The sequence below is a fragment of the Danio rerio genome, chromosome 15 (genome assembly GCF_049306965.1).
Source record: "Danio rerio strain Tuebingen ecotype United States chromosome 15, GRCz12tu, whole genome shotgun sequence".
NCBI classification, from domain to species: domain Eukaryota; kingdom Metazoa; phylum Chordata; class Actinopteri; order Cypriniformes; family Danionidae; genus Danio; species Danio rerio.
In genome coordinates this window covers 20,883,307-20,909,566 of record NC_133190.1, presented here as the reverse complement: position 1 = coordinate 20,909,566, position 26,260 = coordinate 20,883,307, and the positions used below count along the sequence as shown (strand labels likewise).

The 26,260-nt window shown below is 34.8% G+C and overlaps 1 protein-coding gene across 51 annotated transcripts in view; it reads left to right on the top strand.

Annotated features, from left to right (window-relative positions):
* Positions 1–26,260, top strand: part of ncam1b (neural cell adhesion molecule 1b) — a 207,903-nt gene that overhangs the window by 108,888 nt on the left and 72,755 nt on the right. For 37 of the 51 annotated variants that reach the window (XR_012390356.1, XR_012390355.1, XR_012390350.1 and 34 more), the window contains 1 exon segment: positions 14,417–14,446. The exons of the other annotated variants lie outside the window; for them this stretch is intronic. Coding sequence is in view for 21 of the 37 variants with exons in the window: in XM_073922686.1 (XP_073778787.1) it covers positions 14,417–14,446 (30 nt within the window). In the remaining 16 variants the exon portion in view is untranslated. 51 annotated transcript variants of the gene reach the window in all.

Sequence of the window (26,260 nt, the reverse complement as noted above, 5' to 3'; positions counted from 1 at the left end):
CGTTTTATTTGTGAGCGCAAGTATGACCAGCTGTCTGTTGATTGGCTTTCAGTCAACATGAAAGAAAAAAACACATCTTTTGTGAACTTTTGCAATACACGTTTTTGGTTTTATTTTTCATGATTTATCTGTGGAGGTTATTTCTGAGGAAATACAGTTATGGGGAAAATTTCAGTTCTCCCTAAGTTCTTTTCAATGGAGAGAAATTATTTTAAACACATTTTAAACAATATTTTAAATAACTATTCACTAATAACTAATTTATTTTGTATTTCATAGTCCATGATATACTACTTGTTAAGTTAATATTATAGTTACTAGTTATTTTGTAAGATGCTAGTATTGAGCTTAAAGTGCAATTTAAAGACTTAACTCGATTAATTAGTTTTACTAGGCAAGTTGGGCTGATTTGGTAACTCAATTAGTGAAAAAAATCGTAAGCAGGCTAACAATGTTGACTTTATTAATGAATATTGATTTTGACTAAACAGTTTTTATTCCAGCCAAACTAAAAGATTTAAGACTTTCTCCAGAATATGTAGTGCTCAGCATATATGAGTACACCCCCACATATCTCTCATTCAAATGAATATTTTCTATAGGATGCTTTACAATATTATATGTGTGCATATACATTAGATTAGTCAGTACTGAAGCCAAATCTGGAGCTAATATAACGAAATAACTTACGATAACGGTCCAAAAACTAGTACAGCAAAATGTTGTAAAATATTAATTCGTTTACTTTTCGACTAAGTCCCTTTTTTAATCTGGGGACACCACAGCGGAAAGAACTTATCCAGCACCTTTTTACGCTGTGGATGCCTTTCCAGTTGCAACCCATCACTGGAAAACATCCATACACACTTACACTGTGAACAATTTAGCCTTCCCAATTCACCTGTACCATGTCTTTAAACTTGTGGGGGAAACCGGAGCACTCGGAGGAAATCCATGTGAATGCAGGGAGAACGTGCAAACTCCACATAGAAATGCCAATTGACCCAGCCAGGGCTCGAACCCGCGACCTTCTTGCTGTAAGGCCAGAGCACTACCCGCTGCACTACCGTGTCGCCTTTAGTTTAAAATATTCAAGTAAAAATATTAAATAAAACTTTCAAATATAGCAAAAATTAAGAAAAGAAAATATTTACAATTTTGTCGAAATTTTGTAGTTTGTAATTTTATTTTTGCAATTTTTTTTTGCATGACTTTAATTGTATTATCTTTTCATTTTTAAAGATGTTCTGTGATTAAATCTGTTTAAATCTGTTTAATAAATCTGTTTTGTTTTAATGCACCAATATATATTACCCATATTCAATACTCAATAAAATATTCATTTTCAAAATGGGGTGTACTCATTTATGCTGAGCACTGTATATATACAGTAATCAACATTTGAAGAGTTCAGATGCAAATCTGTAATTCAAATCTGTAATGTGCCATCTGTAATATTCTTCTGAAATTTTCTTTTTATCTTTGGCTGCCATGTCTTGATTCAGTGATTTCACTTTTATGACAAAGAATTGATTATTTTCAGCGATTTGACATGAAATAACTGAATAAAAATATAAGAAGCAGAGTAAAATACTTATTGTAGAAGTTCATTTTAGATGGCAGTGTTTTACATCTGAACCCTTCATTTGATGTGGTTCAAAACCCCTTTCATCTTAGTTTTTCTAAAAAATATTAAGACTTTTAAAAGGTTTTTATCCATCTGAGATGTTGAAAACATATATACAGGAAATTCTGTTAAAGTTTCCTTGCTCTATTCAACATCATTGGGGAAATATGTGAAAAAGAATTTGAAATTCACAGGAAAGCTAAAATCTTTGCCTTCAACTGAATGCAATCATATAATATTTATTAATATAAAAGTATTATTCATTTATAATTGTTGTTTATATTTTATATACATTACTTATAATTATTTATTGTCTGTTCAATGGCTTTCAATCAGCATGACATTTCAAGGGACATTTCCTAATAACAATTTCCTGTTTTATTTTGCATGCTATGTTTATTACCACTAAATAATTATTTTATTTTATGCATAATAATCAATACACAATTGCTAAAATAGCTAAATGTTTTGCATGCACAACCAAAATGTGAAGTGCTACAGTATATACACAACAAATATTATTTATTCATTTCTAATTTAAACATCTATTTCTCCTTGCATATCCAGTTTTGCTCAGGAACATAGTTATTTCATGCCGACTTGTAAAAGACAAGCCACAGTATTTCTAATTGTCATCTGTGAAAGCAAACTGCTGTAGTTCTGCTAATTATTTTTTGAATGTGACACAGCAGTGCAGAACATAACATGCTTGACTTTTTAATTCCTTTTTTCTCACAACAACATTTTACTGGTCGCTTCAGATGAGGAATGCCTTCTTGATATCTCAGTGTCACGGCTATCTTTCTTTGCCTGAGGATGTGAGAAAGATTCATTGAAAACGTGTGCTAGACCTTTAGATCTTCTTGCTCGGTGTGATGCATGATTTTATCCTCTCCATGGCCTGTTTTACACAGCTGTGTGTCATGTACTACACGTATGTTCATATGTGCATGTGCATTGTTCAGCGTCTCAACTTTTCCTGACGTTTTCAAAATGAATGTTTTCTCCCTGGGAAAGATCCAGCTTATATCTTATCTTCTGATTGTAATAGTAGGGTCAATAAAAAAAATGAGTTTAGGACTGTCATATATTGCAGACCCTGGGCCACTTACCAAGGTGCCAGACAAATGAGCGGGTCATAAAAAAAGGCAGGGTAGGAGCGCCGCAGGGTGATAAAGAATTGGCCACGGACCACAGCTTATCACAATCCGGTTGAAAGACAAGAGGAGAATTCAACCTCTGAACAAGGGCCAATACATCAGCCACTTTTTTTCCTTGTGTCTTTTCTCCATTGTGCCTTTCTTTCTGGCTCTCCTTTGAGAAATCTGTGGAGCGAAATAAAGGGATAGGGAACAGAAAATGAAAGTGCTATCATCATTTGCTCATACTTTTCGCTGTTCCAAACCTGTATGTCTTTATTTTTTGGGATAGTATTCACATGGAGATTTTGATCTGGCTGTTCAAGCACTTTGCTTACAATGAAATGTGACTGTCTCTCTATCTGTCTATTTACAGCACAGGTGTCAAACTCAGTTCCAAAAAGGCCGCAGCTCTGCACAGTTTAGTTCCAACCCTAATTAAACACACCTGATCAAAGTAATTGAGTCCTTCAGGCTTGTTTGTAACCTACAGGTAAGTGTGTTGGAGCAGGGTTGGAACTAAACTGTGCTGGGCTTCGGCCCTCCAGGAATTGAGTTTGACACCCCTGATCTACAGTATCTATTCATCCATCCTTCTGTCTATCTGTCTGTCTGCCTGTCTGTTTGTGTTTCTGTATATTCGTCTGTCTGATTATCTGTTTGTCACTTTTTCTGTCTGTCTATCATTGGCTGTCTTTCTATTTGTCTCTTTGTCATTCCGTCTATTTATCTGTCAGTTAGGGGTGGGTTGTTATGTTAAACAAATGTTAGAGTAATTCTGTTTCATGGTAAAAATACATTTCACAATATACTGTAGTTATTGCTGCACAGCAAGTCCAAACACATGCACTATAGGGAAATTGAGTAAGCTAAATTGTCCGTAGTGTATGTGTGTGAGTGAATGTGTATGGATGTTTCCCAGTGATGGGTTGCAGCTGGAAGGGCAAATGCTGGATAAGTTGGTGGTTCATTCCTAACTAAGCCAAAAAGATGGGAGGGTATTCCATAAAACCAATAGAGGTGTTTTAATAAACAAAAGTAATACCTCAGAAATGGAAAGTAAAGAAAATGGTCTAAAAAAAGAAAGCAGATACTGAATTAAACTCTGTATTATCAGTGTCAAAGCCAATAAATCAATCCTTTTTATATATTCTGACCAATATGTAAGACAAGACTAATTACTTTATGATAAAACTTCATGTTATTTGTGTTTTTAACTTTTATTTACCTAGTATAAGGTTTACAGTGCCTGCATATGAATAGCCATGTTACTGTGTGGGAATTAGGACCTGGGGGAGGCTGTTAGGGGCCGATTATACTGAACGCACTGTTTCTCAATATCAAGTACGCAAAGTTCAAACTTGCGTCCTTGAAAGTTCAGACCTGCCAAGTTCAGACTTGGAAGAACGAACTCCCGAGGACGCAAAGACTCAAGTCGGGTACTTCTTCAAATGGAACGACAGTGGACTTTATAACATCACTTACCTCACCATGGATTCACCGGTTTTACTGTACATTAACAAAAAAAAAAAAAGAATTAATTATATAAAGCATGACCCTGTAATTAATATTATATTAATATTATAAATATTCATGAATTTATATAAATGTGAAGTAAAACTAGTTATTACACATAGACTTGTGTCTTTTATTATCAGATTTAATAAACTACAATGGTAATTATACAAGTACATACACAATAAGAAATAAAGACATACACGATAAGAAATAAAGATTACGTCCAACAATTTGGTTAACAAGGTCAAACCTCGTACAACACGTTAACATAATTAAAGACAATTATAAAAGATAATTGTATAACAATTATATAACAAAATAATACTGCCAAAATAATAAACCTGAGAACAAATAATATTTAAAATAATTAATATTTTAATATTTAAAAGAACAAAAACTGACCCTTAGATATTCACAAGATCATCTAAATATTATGTTTTAAGTACAATGTAGCTATGAGATCCAGCGATACATCCAAGATGGACTGACCGAAGTAAAGCTGCTCTTGGCTTGGAAGGTGATGATGGAGCTCCTGCTGGCAGGCTAGGAGTCGGAGTCCGCATAAGCTGAGGCACATCGTCGAAGACGCGCTATCTTTGTGAATAAACTGCCGATTCAAGTTTAAAACAACTACATTCTCGCCTGAAAAACTGTTAAAACTTTATTTTATGACACAGTAAAGGAGTATTTTTAAAACCGTGCATGTTTTCTCCTCCACCATTAGTGTTTGCTGGTTTAGGTGCAATGCTTTCTGGCATACCTGAGCTTCAAAAGTTCGCACAAGTCACCTCTCAATGCATCGTTGAATCTTTTTGAATGTATCAAACAAAACTCTAATACATGCACAGAAAACAACACGAGCATTTATAGCAAATAAACGAATGTAAATATTATCCTGCTTCCTTTTTGAGCGCTGTCCTACACCCCTATGATTGGTCTTTGTCTTCACCCACTCAACAGAAAGGGCTGCGCTTGGCTTTAGAAATGAAAGCGCTGTTCACCGATGAGTGACGCTGGAACAGTCGCGGTTACAGTCTATATGTGCATAATATGCGATAGGTCATCACAGGTAATCCGTAATAGACACAGTGGAGAAAACTCGCACCTCAGGCAAGTTTTGATCCGCACGTGTCCGGATCAGCAAGTATCGATTTAACAGCCAAGAGAAAAGGAAAAGTTACCTCACAAAAACGGCAGCGGGTCAAATGTTCAAAGTGTGTGTGTGTGTGTGTGTGTGTGTGTGTGTGAGAGAGAGAGAGAAAGATGAGTGAGAGAGATGCAGAGATGGATTTTTACAGCCTCTCTCCCTAGTAGTGAAATAGCGGCATAATTATGTGCATAATTATCAACCTTTTAAGTAGTAGGAGCCTTTTTTTTAGTTGTCCTCGCCTCCTTCGCCATAGTATTCTACTGCAACATTGCACATTGGCGATAAATGATGTCAGTACGCAATAACCAGTTATGATCTATCACCGAAGAAACAATTCATTTTGACACCCCTATTTACAGTTTTGAAGTGCACTTTGGGACTCAGATCTCTGCTCTGTTGACTTTTGATGTTGAAAATTCATCTCTGCAATTTAATAAGTGACTTTTATTGGCATTTTAGTAGTTTTAAACAATATATTGTATAAAAAAATTAAGAATTGAGGCTGTAAAATAACAAAAAAGTACTGGTAGTTTATTATCAGGTTTTTGTACCATAGTTTACAACCAAAACCCAGACGAAATATCACTTTTAAATTATAAAATGTCATTAAAAAGTCACCTTTTCAAATGTTTCAACATGTAAGGTTGTTGGACAAAAGATCAAGTGCAACTCAAAAATATAAAGGAAAAATATATGTTGAAAGCTGGTCATTTATATACCAAGTGCCTTAGTGTCCCACCAGTGCCGACATACAGCCGTATCACACTGCTATGGGTGTGATATTGCATTTATACAACAGTTCGACAGCATAATTGTGTATATAAAAAAGAAAATCAAACACGGATAGTCTCAAAATCCTAAATCATTTTGTATGAGAAGCTGCTTTCTTCTGCCTTTTATTCACATCTGCTTTCATCACGTCTAAAGTACATTATGTTGTCCAACAGCTGCAATATGTGTCAAACTGTAGTGAGTCTATTAATCTGTTGGCACTCTATGTGGGCGGAGTAATACACAAGGGTGAAGAGGCTGTAGGAGTGCTGTTATAGCAGAATATTGCATGCCTATCAGCCAGTCAGATTCGAGGACCAGACAGAACTGTTATACACACACATTTTATATACTTATATATACACATTTTACACACTTTCTGTTTGATCTGTCAGTCTGTCGTGGTATTGGATATGTGCAATTCTATAAATATTTATCTATCTCTCTGTCTGTTTGTCTGTCGTGTGATCTTTCTGTCTGTTGTTCTGTTGTTGAGACTGGTCAGTGCCTGGATGGGAGACCACCCCCATTGCCCATCCAGTGAAACGGCACTGTCACTCTCTCTTCTTTACTATATTTCTTATAGCTTGTGTGTCCTGAGGGGATTGACGCTGTAGCCATGTGGCTGCGTTACATAATAAAGTTTGATGCTGGCGGTGGGGGAGGAGAGACCCCTTGGCATGATAGTAAATCTCGTTATTGTACAAAAGTACACAGTAAAGCAAAATATAGAGCCCTCATTTATTCATTCGATCACATCTTTTTATCCATCTGTCTATCTCTCTGTCTGTTAAACTGTGGTTTGATCTGTCTGTCAATCTTTCTGTTTATCGGTTTATTGAATGGTCTGTCTGTAATTCTGTTTGTCTTTTTGTTGTTCTGTCTATTCATCTATTTCTGTCTATGTCTGTCTGATGTTTTGTTGTTGATCTGTCCATGCCTTTCTCTCTGTTATTCGGTTTCTTATTCTTGTCTCATCACGTGTTTCATCTGCTTGATTTAAATTGTAATATGTTACAATGTTGCTGTTTTTATTGACCCAAAGCTTAAAAACCTGCTAGGGTGTAACAATATGTATTTTGATACTAAACACATTTTGTATGCTTTAAAATGAGTTTATTAGTATTATTATCATTAATTTTCAATTATTTCATAAAAATATATAATATTATTATCCATAGACATCCAACATCCTGAATATGACCACAAATAAGGGCTTAAATTGCTACATTTTGTTAAGAACTTGGGGTGGTGGACTTGAATAGACTTTAATTTGGTCTTGGTTCTCAATGCACGGCACAGTGATGCCATCAGAATACAGCTGTTCATAATTTCTGAAGTTAAATGATTAATTATGCTAGATAAACGCTTCCACCCTGACTACAAATAAACATAACTGCATAGTTTGACTACATATAAACCATGTTAATTTTTACGTGTAAAATAGCATAATCATTTTCTTTGTTGTCATCACATTGCCTCTTGCATTATAAACAACATTATATACTGTGGGCTATAGCAATTATACTAACATTGACACTTAACGTTTATTCTCAGGCGTTCATTTAATCTACAGAAAAGCAGCATGCACAACTCTCTGTGTTCCCACATATATTGCATATATTGCTATATAAAATTATTGCAAACAAACTGAATGTTTTTTACAACTTTGTTACCAGTTATTAACAGCCTGGGAACACTGCTCTATATGCTTGTGCACTGAAATATGCACTATGAGCATTTCAGTGCATAATGAAGTATTCAAACCCAAGTGTTGTGTTGCTTCTCAATTCTAAGATCGCCTTTGCATGCATGTTGGACCATCCTTATTGTCGAACCTTGCTTTTAAAAATTATTATCCAGAAAAATGATTTCCAACCAGCCAAAGTGGCTAGTGGAAGTGTCTGTCTTACCTGCCAGCGCTGAAAGCTACCTGCATTTGGCAGGTTGGTGGGTGTTAGTGTCAAGCCCTGGTGACAAGCACAGATGAATTGTTTACCTAAAACTAGCTATGTGAGCTAACATAATCAGTTTGTTAGATTTGATTTGATGTGTGCTTTAAAATGGCAACCAAGTGTGGTAAGATCAAACAGTAGCTGAGTTTAAATAGTTTGAAGATGGCAGGAGTGTTATATTCTTGAACCCCACAGACATACTCCAGAGAGAGTGAGAGAGCAGGGCATGTGTAGGGCAGCTCTTGTTTTCAGACACAATGCTCTTTTCAGATCAATGCCCTCTGCTACTGCCGTCATTGATAGCTTTGTCTGTTAGTGCCAGTGACCCCACTGTAACTGAAAAGCGGCCTATTCCCTGAGCTTACTAAACTGTGTTTCCTGGCAAACTGTGGCTGATCTGATAAAACCGCGATATGAGCACTGTCCTTCTCATTGTAGTTTCACTGGAGCATTGGATTGTTATGTTTATCATCCTGCAAGAGGGAATAGGAATCTTCTTGGGTGATTGAGGGACATTATTTACCACGGCAAATCTAAACTCTTTTCTCAGCATGTAAAACTTCACAAAAAACTCAACTGACGATGACATATAAATCTGTGAAATATAACAATCCATAGGACAAATTTGTTTTTTGTAAATTTTACAGTATTACAGTAATGTGAACTATATTTAACTGTAGGACAGTTATGCAGTATGTTACTGTGTTGTAAAGTTGCATTGTGAAAATTACTGTATATTACTGTATATTTTTAATAAATATATTGTATATATTTATTAGAGCTGTATGAGATCCAAAAGTTTACGTTCATATAATTACTAATTACCTGTTTCTAAATGTTGTGTTTCTAAAAGTGAGGGGAACGTATGCCCCCCGTCCCCTTACTTGCTACGCCCCTGGTAAATAAGGTATATGTGCTGTAGTTGATTTATAGTAAGTTACTTACTGCTTACTGTAGATTCTAATAAAGGATAAATTACCATATGAAAACTGTAATACATCTATTGAAGGGTTCATGCTGTCATATCAATATGTTGCTTATTAGTTGAGATGATTTCTATATTCCTAGTATTGTAAATGCCATCGATACGACAAAAAATCCTGACATCAATATTGGCGACTACTTGAACCTACATGTATAAACCTATCTATTACCTTTTTTTAAAACAACTTTATGCCTGAGACTGTGGCTATTCTTTACACTGCAAATTTTAAATAATTTCTTCTTCGCTGTTTAGAATGCAAACTCAGGAAGCTGTATGTTGCCACGAGCAGCAACGTTTTAGAGTAGCGAATAAGAAATGTCCGCTGTTTGGCAGTATTTCAGACTGTAACCAACCAGCCAGTAAAACAGTGACATGTTTTATATGCCTTGCCACAAGTTATTTCAAGAAGCGGCATAGTGTTAGCAACTTTAACTAACTAAACTGCTGAAGCATTTGAAGACATGTCAACCTGCTGAACGTGATGCAGACTTAACTAATTTGGGAGGATTCATACAAATAAAGAAACTAGTCTTTAAAAGTCAGCCATTGATAAAGATAAAATTATAGATTTATTTTTTATTTTTTTGGTTTTGCATGAGCAATTACTGTTGGACTTTTGCATTTAAAACCAAAATGCCTTTTATTGAACAAAATACCCTTTTAGTATTAGATTTGTGGTTGCATTTAAACTTTTTATTTTATTTATTTATTTATTTATTTTATTTATTTATTTTTTTCGAGGAACAGTGAATGTTATTCAGCCGGTTTGAATGTTATCACTCGATTGAATGGGTGTTATCAGTGGTTATCAGCTGATAGATATGGGCCAGTAGGGGCCTTCTGTGCCTACTGGTTGGCTCAGAAGGCCGTTATTATCCATCCACATGGTTAATCAGCTTTAAACCACATACGGCTGTGGCTGGAAGTTAACAATAATTATTTATATTATTTATTAAATTTCCTATTAATTGTATTTTATTAACGTCTACCCCTACCCCAACCCTAAACCCAACAGTCACAGTAATGTAAAAATAGATCTGGATCTGGAGTCTTCTTTATCAGTAAAGCTCATTAACCATGTGGATGGATGACGGCACAGAAGACCCGTACTGGCCCATGTCCATCATTTGATAACCACTGATAACGCTCAATTGAGTGATAACGTTCAAAGCGAGTGTGTTATATTGTTTTTTAAATGTATATCAGATAATAAAACTGCTCTATTTCACTGTATGTATTATTTCTTGTTCTATGAATATATAAGTCTGAAGCGCACCATTAAAAATAAAATTAATTCTATCAATTCATGCCAGTGCTAGTATAGATACACACACTGGTATCGCATATATACTCTGTATTGACCAATACCCTGAATGCAGGAATCGGAAAGGGAAAAAGTGTATCAGAAGAGGTAAAATAGTCATGTGAATATACAGTACAATAACTTTAAGAACTTCTTCGAATGAAAGCAAGCCACAAAAGTTATTGATCTGACATCAAATTAATGACAGTGGATGAAATTTGATCCACCCAGTCGGTGAGGTAATAAAAAAAGCAGAACAGATGCTATTATTCTCTTCTTAACAACAAAAACACCAACTCTACGAGTGAAATGAGGAAAAGGCAGCGGAATACTTGAGCTGTTTCTGGCTGTGTAGCAGCTGCTGCTCTGCATGTCCTCGCAAATAAATGAAGTGAGTGGTGTGGAGTCGAAACATAGTTCCAAGATTCAGCTTGAAGCTCTTTTGTTTTTTTGCTTTGTTTTTTTTTTCTCTAAGTCAGAGCAGCAGTATTTTCTCAAACCCCCAAGAACACCCTGCTACCGCTCCACGATATGAAAGGTTAACAGATAAACTGTAACAGGTTAGCTGCCGAAAATCCCATCCCAGCAAGAATTTGCTGCATATTTAGGGTGTTAGCAGACTGTTAGTATTCACAATGTGCAATACCAACAGAAAGAAAAAATACATTTGAATTGTTCCAGTTATCACCTGTCAAAGTCAGTGGCAGTAATACTGATTGATTGGTTTATTGGTTGATTTAATTTAATTTAAATGTATGCATTTATTCATACATTTATGTATTCAGTTATTCACGTTTATTCATACATATGCCTTTGCTTTGCACTTATTTATGTGTTTACTTAGCAGGAATGCATTGAATTGATCAAAAGTGACTGTTGATTTTTTTTATGCTATTACAAAAGATTTATTCCTTTTTTTTTTTTTTTTTACATTATATTAGTCAGAGAATCCAGGAAAAGATTTATTGCAAACTTCAACGTTCTTGCTGCCTTTTTTAGTTTAGAAACTTTTCTAGTGATCTCAACCCAGCAGGCAAAGGACGTCAACACGATGTCAGATTGACGGTATACCCCAACGCCATGGGATGTTGCATTTTGTTTGGAAATGAAAATTGGGTTGACGTCAGAACCCAATGTCAGGCCGACGTCAATGTCCAACGTCGGACAGACGTTGAGTTTTGGTTACTTTCCAATACAACCTAAAATCAACCAAATATCAACGTCTAATGATGTTACAGCTTGACGTTACCGATATGACATCTATCAGATGTTGGATTTTGGCTGCCATACCTAACGAATAAATATCAGTATTTGACGTCAATATGAAATTGGTTAATGATGTTGGATTATGGTCACTTTCCAACACAACCTAAAATCAACAAAATATCATAATGTCATTTCATGTCATTATTGGGCATCAAAATAACATTGTCCTTAGATGATTTTGACCTAATTCTAACCTATTATTAATGTCTTATAACATTGTGTGTCTGCTGGGAAATTACATCAATCAAACTGACTAAAATATTAAATTAAATCTTAGTTTAATTAAAATTAAAATTTGAATTTGATTGAACTTATATTATATTATATTATATTATATTATATTATATTATATTATATTATATTATATTATATTATATTATATTATATTATATTATATTATATTAAATGATATATTTTTACTGTGTGGTTTAATTAAAATATCTAAGTAGCACAACTGTTAATGATAATAATATTACCATTCATAATAAATAAATCAGTGGTTTAGAAGGATTTATGAAGGATCATGTGACACTGGGTAAGTAATGATGCTGATAAAGGATAATTCAGCTTTAAATAACAGGAATAAATGACCATAAATCTGTTATGTTATTGTAATTACATTTAAAGGGATAGTTCACCCCCAAGAAAATGAAAATACCTCATCATTTACACTCCCTCATGTGGTTTTAAACTTTTAGGAGATTCTTTATTTTGTTGAACAATCATTTTTGATTTGCGTTAAATACTATAGAAGTCTATGGGTCCCGGCAACCTACATTTTCTAAAATATCTTCTTTTGTGTTCACCCAAGAGTTTTGAACAAGTGAAGGGTGATTAAATGACTGCACAATTTTCATTTTTGGGTGAACTCTTCCTTAAACAGCAATGCATTTTGACAAGTACACTTTGTGTGAACTCCTGACACCTCCACTGTACTTCACTGAAACTTTTACTTTCAAAGTTTATAATCAACACCTCATGCATTTTAGAATGCCCTCATGGCATCACCAAAAACATGGTGCGATCCTCACATTTCATTTCCAACTTGTGCTTAAATAAGCTGCCAACTTCCAGATTTGCTCAACGCGCACCTGCGATTTCTTCTTCATTCATATTGTAATCATCACAGCCTCATTGTGTTCATTTGAGAGATCAGAGCAGACCCGAGGCTCTCGCTACCTGATGTAATCACAATCATCATCATCATGTAACAATATCAACAATAACCTGAACAGTTCATTTACATAAGCAGCTTGTTCGTTTTGTTTCTGGGACTTTATCAGGCTTCAAAAATATCACTCAAGCATTCGTCATTAGCCTAAGGCTCCAGTTTATACTAAGATATTAACTTTAATTAGTAGCAATTAGACGGCGTTGCAGAATAAAAGGCATTGATCATAACTGTTTATCCCGCTCGGGTCTCGAGGGATGTAGTTAGCCAAATGAAAGCTGCAAGACTAGCAGACTCAGCCTGCTGTCATCATAACAACCCTGCTAGGCTTTGGCTTTTTTTCTGATGCTCTTGCAAAATGACTTGCGCTTTTCAGTTTTTTTTTTTTTTTGTTCGTTGTTGCAAGCACTGTACAGTATAGAGACACAATGTTGTGCTCAAGTGCACTAACACCAGCAGGCCATTTGTTTCAGACAGTGTTTCGATTTTTCACTCTTGTGTGTGTTTTGTCTGGTGATTATCTGTGTTCTAGCATGTCAGATGAATTTCTTGTCCATTGCATCATGTTATGAAGCATGTGCATGCTCAGCCTCTGCGTGAAGTGGTGTGAGAACTTCAGTCACTCTTTTTTTTTTTTTTTTTTTGCTTTGGGAAAGTGTTTGCATGATGTGCTTATCTGTGTGGTCTGGAAGTTTCCAGTGTAGACCTAGAAATAAAGTGGTCCTGTGCTCTACAATATTGGAAAGGAATTGTATGTTATTTTATTGCTGCATTTCTGTTATTTTATGTCAGATTATTGTGTTGTTATTAATGGCATTGGTTTTCAATAATAAAAAAACAGTTTTTAATAATAATTTTTAAATTCATTATAATAACCTACAAAAATATGTTTTAAATCAGTGTTTGTGAATATATATAGATATATATAAACGCTGTTAAAACGTACTTTTGTAATTACAGATAATTTTTTTAAATTTTTAATTTCTTTTATTTTTAATAAATTTTTTTTTAACAATTACAGATAGTTTAACCTTCCCAAATGTTGTTTGAAAAAGAACACAGCGGTAATAAAACACTCTTACTAAAATATGTATTTTTGCTTTTTAATTATATTTAGTTTTACTAACGTGAGATTTTTTTTGCTAACGTGAGAAAACAATTTTTTGCTGTGTGCCTTTTTAATAAGGCAACAAGTGTTTTTATTTATTTTATTTTTTTATTTGTATTTCTGATTTTGTATTTTAAGAGCTTTGAATGTGTACACTTATTTTAAATAACCTCAATTAACCTCCAGCCTGAGTAATGCTATAATAAATATGTATTCAGCTTCTTAATATGTTTTATCGTTTACATTTTGAGTCTTACTTTGTAATATGCCTCACCTTGTAACATTGCATCTTTAGCCAATATACTTAACAATATTTGTGCATATAATTATTTTGCAGTTCTTTTATTCTCAATAACAGAAGACTGTAATTCTAAAAGGCTGCTTTTGCCTCTTTGTGTTGTGTTTTGTCTGTGTTTTCTACAGGCCTCTTGGACTCGGCCCGAACAGCACAAGGTAGAGATACTGTATCCATGACTCCATAAACTAAATTATGAAGATAGCCTTCAACTCCATAAAACCTCTTTCCCATCAAATCAAATCTCTGAAATCTCATCTGATCCGTCAGCATGCCTGCTCTTTCACCTGAGTGCGAAACATAGTTGTAGTTTTCACTTTCTACTTCCAGTGCATGCCTCTTTTTCATTCTCTCTAATCACAATAATAGTATAGAGAACTGTCATTGTCAATTTACCCTCATGCCATTCCAAACCAGTAAAAATGTTTGTTCAGAATACAATGAAAGCATGTTTCTATGTCCAAATCCAAAAGAATTTTGTCACTCCATTGAAAGTCTGTACACCCAAAAACTCCAAAAATAAATAAATAAATAAAATTTCAGATTATTCATAGACAGAATATAAGACATGGATCAATAATTTAGTGGTTTAATCCATATTCTGAAGAGTTTGCTTGTTAAACAAATCTTTATAGTATTTTCATATTGATAAATGCAATAAAAACAGAAGCTCAATCATATTTTCTTGATGTGCGCGAGCAAACCTCATTGGTTTTTGATGTTCAAATGTGCTACAGACAAATAAACCACATTGGTTCTTGCATCAGGTAAACAAGTTTGAGTTTTCATGACCTAATGTACTGTAAACGCTGCAAACATTAATGCATGTTATGTTAGCCCTAAATAGCCCCTAGTATGTATTATAAAAGGTCATATTTTGGTTTTGGGGGTCTCCAACAAGCACTCCCTGCTCATTGAGTGGCTTCGATACGTGTTGCCTCTCTCACTATAGTTTGCTGCATCCTAACCGTTAATGATCTGTTATTAAACCGACATGAATGAATGAATTAAGTTTGGTGTATAATGTAAACCGCTGTAGTGCGCGCACACACAGTCTGCTCCAGTCTTAAATCAACACATGGATATTTACATTAGATGTCGCCTACCCTGTTGTTGCCTATTGGTAGGAATGCGTCAATAGAGCCACCATTTTAGTACAGGGTAGCGCTCCTTTGAAATGAATGTGGACCAAGGTGTAGAACTGGTGAATCAGAGACACAGATATACATATGTACACAGATATACATATATCATATATATACATATGATCGGGAGTTTTCCCGGTGGTCAGTATGCAAACTTTTCTGCATCGATAGATTAGTAACCGCACTGGAACTACCAACAAAGACCTTGTGTTTGTGTGCATGGAAATGTATTATCCTCCCTCCCTGTTAACTTTGATCTAATCCATGTCCTGAAACACACCCGCTCTTCTGCTTTCACTTCATATTCTAACGGAGAGAGCAATTCATTTGTGAATGAATCTTCATAATTAGTGACTCATTCACTTAGCCGACAACAATGCAAGTTTCTAGTACCACAGCATCTTGTATTTAGTGCAAGTTGGTGCTACTTTGCCTTAAGATCAATGCAGTAAGTGACTGTATTATCACCAATAACGTTGCTTGTTTAGCACAAAAGTTTATAGCATACAAAATTGTAAAAAACTAAATCTTGTTACTACACCTTTACACAGCGCTAAATTCCAGCATCTTCAAAATGACTTTGGTCTTAAATAGTGTGGTTGCATGACTTGTGTCCTGGGAGCACAGTACTAATATGGTGGCTTTATTGGCGCATGCTCAGGGTCTGTATGTGATATCTAGTGTATATATATATATATATATATATATATATATATATATATATATATATATATATATATATATATATATATATATATATATATATATATATATATATATATATATATATATATATGGAATCACTATCGCGCAAAATGGATTACATATAAGCCCAAGTTGGTGCGGACCACAAATGATATTGGATTAAATTGAATGATATTCTGTAAAATGATATGGGAGAGAAATTGTTTTGGTCAACAGCTTTGGCCGAGCTGTAATCTAAAATGAAATGCTATTGGCTACTATTTAAAAATGATAAAATAAAAACTGCTCAATTGGTTCTGCCCTGTCTTCCCTTTTCTGTAGAAATTATACAAACACATCAACAGTATAATGTTGTATAATTAGGTTTGTTCATTGTAAATTCAGGACTATGAAAGACAATAGCAGAGCACTGTCACGTCCTGCCTTGTTCTTGTCAGAGACTGGGCAGCATATCAGCAATGGTAATGACACAGCACATAATTTAATATCAGTGTTAAGCCTGTTGATATAAAGGAGATTCAATGCGGCACAATTTAATAACGCTTTCCCTCAAATTCATGAAAATAGCTGGAAATGTAGAGCCTAAATGATTTCTTTTGTTTGGTCAAAGGGATAGTTCCTTCAAAAAAGAAAATCACCTCATCTTTTATTCTCTCTCATGTGGTTTTAAAACTTTATGACTTTCTATCTTCTGTTGAACACCAAAGGAAATATTTTTAAGAATGCTGGTTACTGGCACTCATAGACAACCATTGAACACTATAGAAACCCATAGAAAAAAAACAACTATGAAAATCTCATGACAAAAACTATTAAAGTCAATGGATGCCAACTACCTGCATTCTTCGTAATATAATAATATTTTGTGTTAACAGAAGAAAGAAACACTGAAGGATAAATAAATGATGGCAGAATTAGAATTTTTTATGAACTATCAATTTAATGAAGATTACATGCTGGAAAAGAAACTGGTTAGGACAACTCACAGGTATCTCACACTAAACATGTCATATTCAGTTCTAAACAGCTGTCCAGAAGCTGAGCAGCTACACTCATATAAAACAATATGTTTGAATTTTAAAGACATGGTGCATTGCGATGTGGAGCAGCAAATCTTGACTGCTGTGCAGCCCCCTTTAGTGTTTGCTCGGAACACAAAGATCAGGTACATCAGATCTTGAAGGCAACGAAGTATGAAATGACATCTTGACAGCTGACGGTTCACCAGAAATACCCAGGCTGGCTTACTGAAAACAAGTAGTAACTGTGCATACAGTAGAGCCCATACAAATGCATTTATTTGTTGATCCTTTTGCCGCACAATTAGGGGTGTAACGATACACTCAGCTCACGATACAATGTGTATCACTATATAATGTTGACGATTCGATATGTATCACGATATTTGGAATAAAAAAATTGAAAATTAAACTGAAATGCAAATTTTATTTAAAAAAAAATTTTATTACCAAGTAAACTATTTTTTATGTATTTCTTTTGTTTCAACTTGTTAAACTGAACCTTCTTTAAGAAAATAAATTAAACAGGACTGTCTCTGGAAAATAAAACAATATAAAAACTTCTTATAAAATATTATTGAAATGATTCAATTCAATTGAATTTAACAGTAAGAGCTTAAGGCTTTGCTTGGTCACTTGCGTTTTTTGTGTGTGCAATCTACATTTCCAGGTAATCAGCAGTTTTATAAAATAATCCTGAACTTATGTGTATCTGTCTGAGAGGTTTTTATGGATGGCTGTCTTCATGTTGGGCATGATGAGTAACAGGGTGGCCGTCTTTTCATTACACAGGACAGTCGTGGCTCTTTTCAGCAGTTTAGGCAGGTTTACTATTTCTTCGGCGTTGCTGATGTCGGCGCTATCAAGTATATCATGTTGACGTGCATTTTTGTGTACCTCTGTACTCAAAAGAGTTCATGCTCGTCATAATCATAACTCTAAAATGCGATATGATTATTTAAATAATGTGCACGCTTTCGGTTTCATTTCCACTGCTGTTCATACTTCCCACGCGGCTCCTGAACGATCACTCTGTTCCACAAACTGAATGTTGTTTACTACTTTATTACCTGTTAGTCACAACCTGCAGGTTCTGTTCACTGAAGCAGACGCGAGCGCGCGTCTATCATAGTCCGCCCTCTGTAGTACCAGCTCACGGTCAGCTCACGTCATGTGTGCTTTTGCGGCCGCCAATACATCATTATATATATAAATATATATATATATATATATATATATATATATATATATATATATATATATATATATATATATATATATATATATACATATATATATATATTTAGGGTGAATTGTACCTTATAAATACAGTATGTGACTCTTTCAACACCATTAGGAGGTATCCATGTCGTTGTGCAAAGTATGTGAATCACTGTAAAGACTTTAAAACTTCGGCTATGTTTCACCCAGTATGCGTGTCAAAAAGCGGACGAGTCTAAAGCAATGACTGTACAACCGAAATGTTTCCAGACGTCTGATTTTGAAAGGATGGGCCATCCTCTATTTCAACTCCACTCATCTTGGTGTGCTAGCATTACTGCTGCTGCAATCTGAACTCACGTGCGACAGCAGGTGGAACGTAGCTCACGTGCAAACAGCTCAACTAATAAGAGAAAACGGACGTCATATCGTAATCAAATCGTCATAGCGCCAGGATGCATATTGTGACATTTTTGCATCGCAATAAATCGTACAACGATAAATTGTTACACCCCTACGCACAATACATGAAAATGATCAGAATATTGGAACAATTCCAACCATTATAAAAGAAGCTGTGGATTGTGAGCCACAACATGTACTATTTTTATTTGTTGAAATTGATCTATTACATGCATAGTATTGTGGTGCATGCATAGTATGTTGTAGCAAGGATGTAAACAAGTATTTTAAAGTGCTGTTTGGCACCTTTAACAATTTAGCTACAAATTAATTTTTAGTTTAAACACACACACTCTTCCCCAGTAGTGCAATTATAATCTCTATGCTGCTGCTTTTTGTGCTTTCTACAACTCAATTAAAAAATACATAAAATGATCAAAATATCGCAAATGTGGATATCATAATGATTTGCAATGATAGAGTTAGAAGTATTTTTGTGTGCCAGTCATTAGGACACTTTCTGAAAGACTTTTTAACACATCAGGCAATGTAGTTACATGTCAATGTGCTTCCCTGAAACCAAGCAGAGTGGACATGCTGATTTTCTAGTCCAAAAATATGGACGGCTGTAGTGTGGATGCTAAAAATGTGAGCAATCAAACCATATTCAGAAAGCAATAAGACAGCAAAGAAGTAATGCTACTTTTTTTTTTTTTTTTTGTAAGAAACACTCCACTTTTTCTTTTTTTTTTGGAAAAGGCTCATTATCATGCCATTACTGTACCATGGCTGCAGCAGGTGCAATTATATTATGCAGCGCTGTTACCTAGTTACCTAGGGACTATTTCCAGGTGCTGTGTAATATCATTGCGCCTGCTGCAGCCATGGTAAAGTTCCTTGTTTATTACGTCAAAATAACCTAAAATACCAACTTTTAATTTTCCATTAGTTTTTGTACAAAATGTAACTACAGAAGAATCAAGCTTTACATTTAGAATTTCATGAGCAAGATAAAAATTGTGTTGTTCAATTCAATAATCCATGCTATCCGCTTGTTGAGTTGTGACGTATGGAATACTGATTCCGTGTCCAAGCCGCTACTCATTTGAATTGAGAAAATATTACTTTATGGCCATTTTTAGTCATATCACACTTTAAAGTGAATTTTTATATAAAATCATAGTGTACACATTGGTCTCTGGACTTGCTGCATCATAAATTCATAAATAACAAAATTTATACAAAACAAATCACTTTCTGGCCATCAGATATTAGGCATATATATATATATATATATATATATATATATATATATATATATATATATATATATATATATATATATATATATATATATATATATATATATATATATTTGCAATTGTGATTTTTAAAATTATTACATCTCTTTGTAAACGTTTTTTATTACCATTTGATAAGTCTCCCCATACAGTTTGATAGAGTGCTTAAACCCAGAATCACTTGACATCACACTTAACAAGCGGATGCTAAGCTCAGCTAAAAGTGACCCGGCCTACTTGAAGACTGGCTAAATAGATGCAAAAAATGGTAAAACTCGACTGTTTAACTCTAAAGGCCCTATCATACACACGACAGAATAAAGTGCAAGATGTGTTTGGTGCATTTTGTTCCCACATTTTACACCAGCGCAACTTTAATTTTCACATTTTGTGCCACGTTGTTTAAATAGCAAATTCATTTGCACCACTTTTTGTACACATGGGCATTCCGGTCTAAAAAGGAGGTTTGTTGGAGCATTGCTATTTTGAAGAGCTGAAATAGACTGCACAATAGACCATTTAAAAGCTGGTTCAAAATCCAACGCAGACTGTGTTAGTTATGCGCCTATCCAGGTCAAAAACGCTTACACATTGCTTAATACACAGAGGTTGTACAGCAATACACAAATATGTTTACATACGAATAAGTAAAATGTTACAAAAAAATTTATTTTCTACATAAATATAAAAACTACTGCCTCCATACCCTCTTCATGTTGAGGGGCTTATTTTAAGTTTTTTCATAACAATTTGCATTTGTATAATGTTATTATTATGAGCAGTATTATTTATTAAATGCATATTTATAATTGTTTTAATAAAAAAACAAGTTTAGATTTGTTGGAGACATTTGCTTTACTATATGGGGCATTAAGAATAGGACGTGTATTTGGATATAACTCACACTTCACACTTTGACCACATTTCATTATTATTGTTCATTTATTCGTTCCAGAAATTTGAACTGAATTTAAAAAGGGTTTTGAAACAAATATTTGTGGTTAACAAACAAAAATAATATGTAGAATAATGAATGTCTTCAGTGGAGTGCATTCAACACCATTTCCCTATCCACGAAAGTAAAGGAGTAGAGTAAAAGTAAAATAAAAAGAAAGTAAAGAGGCCGAATGGAGGAGACTCATTTTTTATCCTTGCTTTGCAGATGGTCTGTTTAAAGATGGTTTGTTTAACTGTTTTCTCGCTAGTAAAGCATTCAGTTTTTCCTTCTTTAAAGTCAGTAAATAGCAAGGCATGGCGACTCTTAAAGGAAATGGAAGATGAGATTCTGTTTAGTTTAACGCACATTCTGTGAACATACTCAAAACACACTCATATCTCATTAAGAGAATTAGCACAACCCTGTTAGACCATGCGCCGGGCGCTAGCTGTATTTTTCTGTTTTTAAAATAGCAAAAGTGGATCTGAAAACGCCCTTAATGCTTTTGCACCCTGCACTTTAGACTTTGCGCCTAGATCGTTAAAATAGAGCACAAGGTGTTTTCCATAAGTCATAGACTATATAACTACAGAAAGATCAAGATTTAAAGTTTGAATTTTTTGAGCAAGATAAAAATGGTCTAATCCAATACAATGATTTATGCTATGGAAAGCTAAGCTAAAAGTGACCCCGCCAGACCCAGAGATTGGCCAAATGGAATCCCAAATGGTAAAACTCAACTGTTTAACTTTAGGTGACTTGTAAAATAATTCTGATTTCCAAAAAAAGGGGAAAAAGTGCTACTTAAATGGGCATGGTCTGCTGTGAGCAAAAAGTAGAGGAGTGGGCGTGAAGGGGAGAAAGAGGAGAGCAACAACTGTCATCTGTCAGAGGCTCATACTGACTGACTAAACAACATCAGAGGCAACATGAGGAAATATAAGATTTTTATATTTGAAGGGTGCTTTTTTAAAAAATTTAGACACCCTCAAATCTACAGTACTTTGAAGGGACAGAAAAGTCCTCAGGCGCTGGAGGATTTGAAAGTCGTGTCTGTCAGCATTTGAGTGCTATGTCAATCAGAGAATCCCTCTAAAAGCAGAGATATGAACGATCTGCTGATGGATCAGCTGACAGAAAGAGGGGAGCGGCTTTCAAATGCTTCAGTGTCAGTTTAAGCACACTTGTAAACACTCATCTTAGCCAATCACAGTCATATATATGTTAATTGCGTGAACATAATGGCCAATCAGCAGTGTTTAAGAATCAACTCAGAGGAGCTCAAAATGCTAGGGAAATGCCCCTATCGTCACATGTTTTAATTTCAGTGCAGACTTGTACACTCTGCACTCTTATGGATGCCTAACTAGTGCATGGTCTCACAGCCTGACTAAATAATTTAGAACAGTGTCTTCTCAGGATAGGAAACTAAGTCTCATGAATACACTTATAGACTGATGCATCATCATAGTACTCATGATGTTTTGGAGTATCACCACCAGAGATGCCGTCCCAATATAGATTTTAATCCCAGAACATGAAAATAGTGGAGCAATTTCAAAATTAGCCAGTTGTTCCCTAAAATGAAAGCTAACAGATTCTAGCAACATAGGTTCATTCAAAAGTTCATTCAAAACGTACCTGCGTATACATTTCTGGAGATCGTGAATTATGTAGCCAGAAGTACCTGCATTTCATCTTTAAAACGAATGCTATGGGGTGTTATGATGCCGTTCCTTTTTGCGCTAGCAGCTGACCAATTACCTCCGTATGAACGGATTTCCCACTGTTATCAGTTTGTCCAGTTAGCTCGTCATGTACATTGCCTGACTTGAGACCTACTTAAGAGGAGTTGACCACGACGACAGGGTTTGAGTCTAGTAAAGAATGGTTCCAGAAATCGGGTAAGACAAAAACAGAAGCCGAGAAATAAAACAAGTAAATAACAGGGTGAGGATGTGGTAAAATCTGAAAATGTGGTAAAAATCAGGCGAGGGCTTTTCTTTTTCTGAATTGGTTTTTAAAACTGTCGGTTGGGTTTAGGAAAGTGGGTGGGCGCTGGTCAATCGGTGCTTTTTAAAACACTATGGGTTGGGTTTAGGGAAGGATGAGGGTGGGTCAGTCGATCAATCAGTCAGTCGACAGCGGCCTCTGGTGGATTTATGCGAGAACAACAGGTGCAAATGGCCCTCGCAAGAGAAATTTGAGACCTTAAAAAACGTACACTGTGACCTCTGGTGGATGTACGAAAAAAAAAACTACAAAAAAGTACATCATGGGACATATTTGGTGCTCTCCAGAAATATATATAGGGATATATTTTCAGAATGAGCCTGGGTTGGATTCTAATATTTTTAACTGATGTTCAACACACATTATTCTGTAAAAATGAAAATCTACGAAAATTTTGTCTGGTTTCATACACCTTTAAACCTTTTTTTTTGGTAATGATGTTTTAAGGTTGATAAAACTATACCAGTGGAACAAAGTGGTGGTGATATTTATTTATTTTATTTGTGCTTATTTACATTGTTAAAATGTCTGTTTTGTTTAATGCAACAGTAAAACATGGCTGTTCACTTTCACAAATTGCAAAAAAAAATAATAATAATTTTACCTGAAATAATAGGAAACACATTTTTTAAATAAAATTATCATTAATGCATTTCAAATATAGCATTTTAAAGCATACTATTGTATATGGCATGTTTCCGCAGTATTACACAGCCTTTATTTATGAACATTGAGCTTTAGATAAAAGACTTTCAATGGTGGAACAGAAATCTCCCAGATTTAAATAAATATATAAATTTTATGTTCTGTAGATATACATATATTTCTCATGGCTTTGAAACAACATCAGGGTGAGAAAACAATGACAGACTTTTCATTCCGAGGTGAACTACACCTTAAAGTATTTATGACTCCATTTTATTCCATTATGCCACCATAGGGCTGCATTCTTAAAGGTCTCATGCTTTAAAAAAACTTTTCTGTTGTCTGATTATTTAATATTTCTCCCCCAAAGGTGTTATCGTGATGTGATGGATTTTTCCTTTAAGCAGTTAATGTTGCACAAAATGCTTTTGTTGTTGTTGTTGTTCAAGCCGAGACTTTTCCTTTTCTCGCTCTGACTAAAATAGACAATTGAGGAAAGCACCTCCATCCAAGCTTTGCAGAAGGCTGCCGTGCATTATTAAAAAGCCCTTTCTGCTGAAAACTATGGCTCTGAAACTTTAATGATATAGCATTCTCACGTTGCAAATGAATAAATAGAGCCTTATCTGAAAAGAATGGGAGATAAAGCCAATTGAAAGGTAGAGCTGAGATTGATTGATATCGCCCTCAGTCTGACCCCAGTGCCACACAGTAACCAGAGTCCAGTGACAAGCGCACATCCCGGGACATAAGGGGTCACAATCTGGCCATCAGACCGCACAGACTGAGAAAAACTGTGGGAAAGTGAGCCGGAAGTGGACTCCCATTAGGAGGTTATTCAATTAGCCCAGTCAGCTCTGCTGGGTGGCTGTAGGGTGGTTTTGTGGATGAAAAGGCTGCCATTATGTAAGTGTGACTCAGTCCTGGGACAACACCGGCATAATTATTGTCTCTGACACGACGCTTCTGCCGGGTTCATTTGTGCGAGGGGCAACGGCTGACCACAAATCTAGAGAGAGACTTTTTCTTTTTTTCAATTCCAAGTGGAGTGGAGAATACTAATGTTGTGCTTGATGAAGTCTTCCAAACTTCAATGCATTTCCTGTCCTCATTACTGTCCTGTCTGTGAGTGTGTGTGTGAATGTGCGAATGAAAAAGAGAAAGCGACTTCATTTCAGCTATTCTGAACTGTTTTCAGCTCAAGTATGCAGTTTAATGCACTGCAAATAGTCTTTTATTTGAGTAGCTTTAACGAACTGCTTATTGCTCTCTCTCTCTCTCTCTCTCTTTTTAATCTGTTTTTGTTTCACCACGCACTAGATCTCTGCACACTTTGCTGTTCAGTCTTACACCCACAATACACCTGGGGTGTCAAACTAATTAAACGCCACAGATTGGGCTAAATATCGCCTTATATTATGTAGAGCTGGTCAGTGCATCTTACTGTATATTAGTGATATTATTGGATGACAATATATATTTGCAGAATGTCAGGATATATACTGTTAAAAGTTCTTTCTGGATATAAACTTTACACATCTCACGACTATAAATACCCCTGCGCACTCTCTGAGAAGAGCATTGCAGTTTTATATTCACAGTGTGTTTGACAGCACTGAGTATTGTGGCCAGTGAACACAATGAATGGGTATGTTTACATGGACAGCAATCTGATTTTAATGATAAAGACAATACTCTGTTTAAGGGTGCATCATGTAAACAGCGATTTCTGATTAATTTAACCCAATTAGGGTCATAATTAGACTACACAGAAATCGAATTAAGACGTGGAGTATGTCGATGTTAGTTGCATCATTGAGGTGCAGTACAGATATGTTATACTTTAATCAAACTATTACCATTGTGTAGGATTTTCGTCATATATTGAGACAGGATATTCCAAACACACACTATTTCCTGCACTTACCGAGTCAATCGAATTATGTGCTGTAACATGTAAAACGGAATCATAAAAGGAACATTCAAAAAGCAACTGATGTAAACTCCTTAATCATATTATTGTCTTATTCAGATTAAGGCAAATTATTCCATTATTAATGTTCATGTGAACATAGTCATTGAAGACTCTGGATCAAGAGTTTTTTTATTTATTTTTTTGCCATAAACTACGCTCTAGACTTCTGTTGTGTACAACACTTTTGTAAATTGTTTCATTGTGACTGGTATTATGTAATATAATGTAAATACAATATTTATTGTGCAGTTTAAACATTTAATCATTTAAATGTGTTTCCACTACATAACTTTTTTTTTCGTTTGGTTTTTCTTTTTTTTATTTTTATTTTCCTGTCTGATATAAAGCATGCTGGAACTAGAAATCTTCATAGTTGGGTTAACTCGTTCAATTCAAGTTCAGCCCAAAACAATCAAATTTTGAGTTTTGAGATTAATTGAATGTTGATGTAAGTTGTTTCTTGTACAGTGACTTTTTATTTAAAATAATTCAAATAAACGTATTTACATGTAATTAGTTGCACTGCTACATTTTACAGTGTGAAGACGATACACTCAAAAAATAAGTTTGCTTCTTTTTCAAACAACTTATTTAAAATGAGCTGAAACA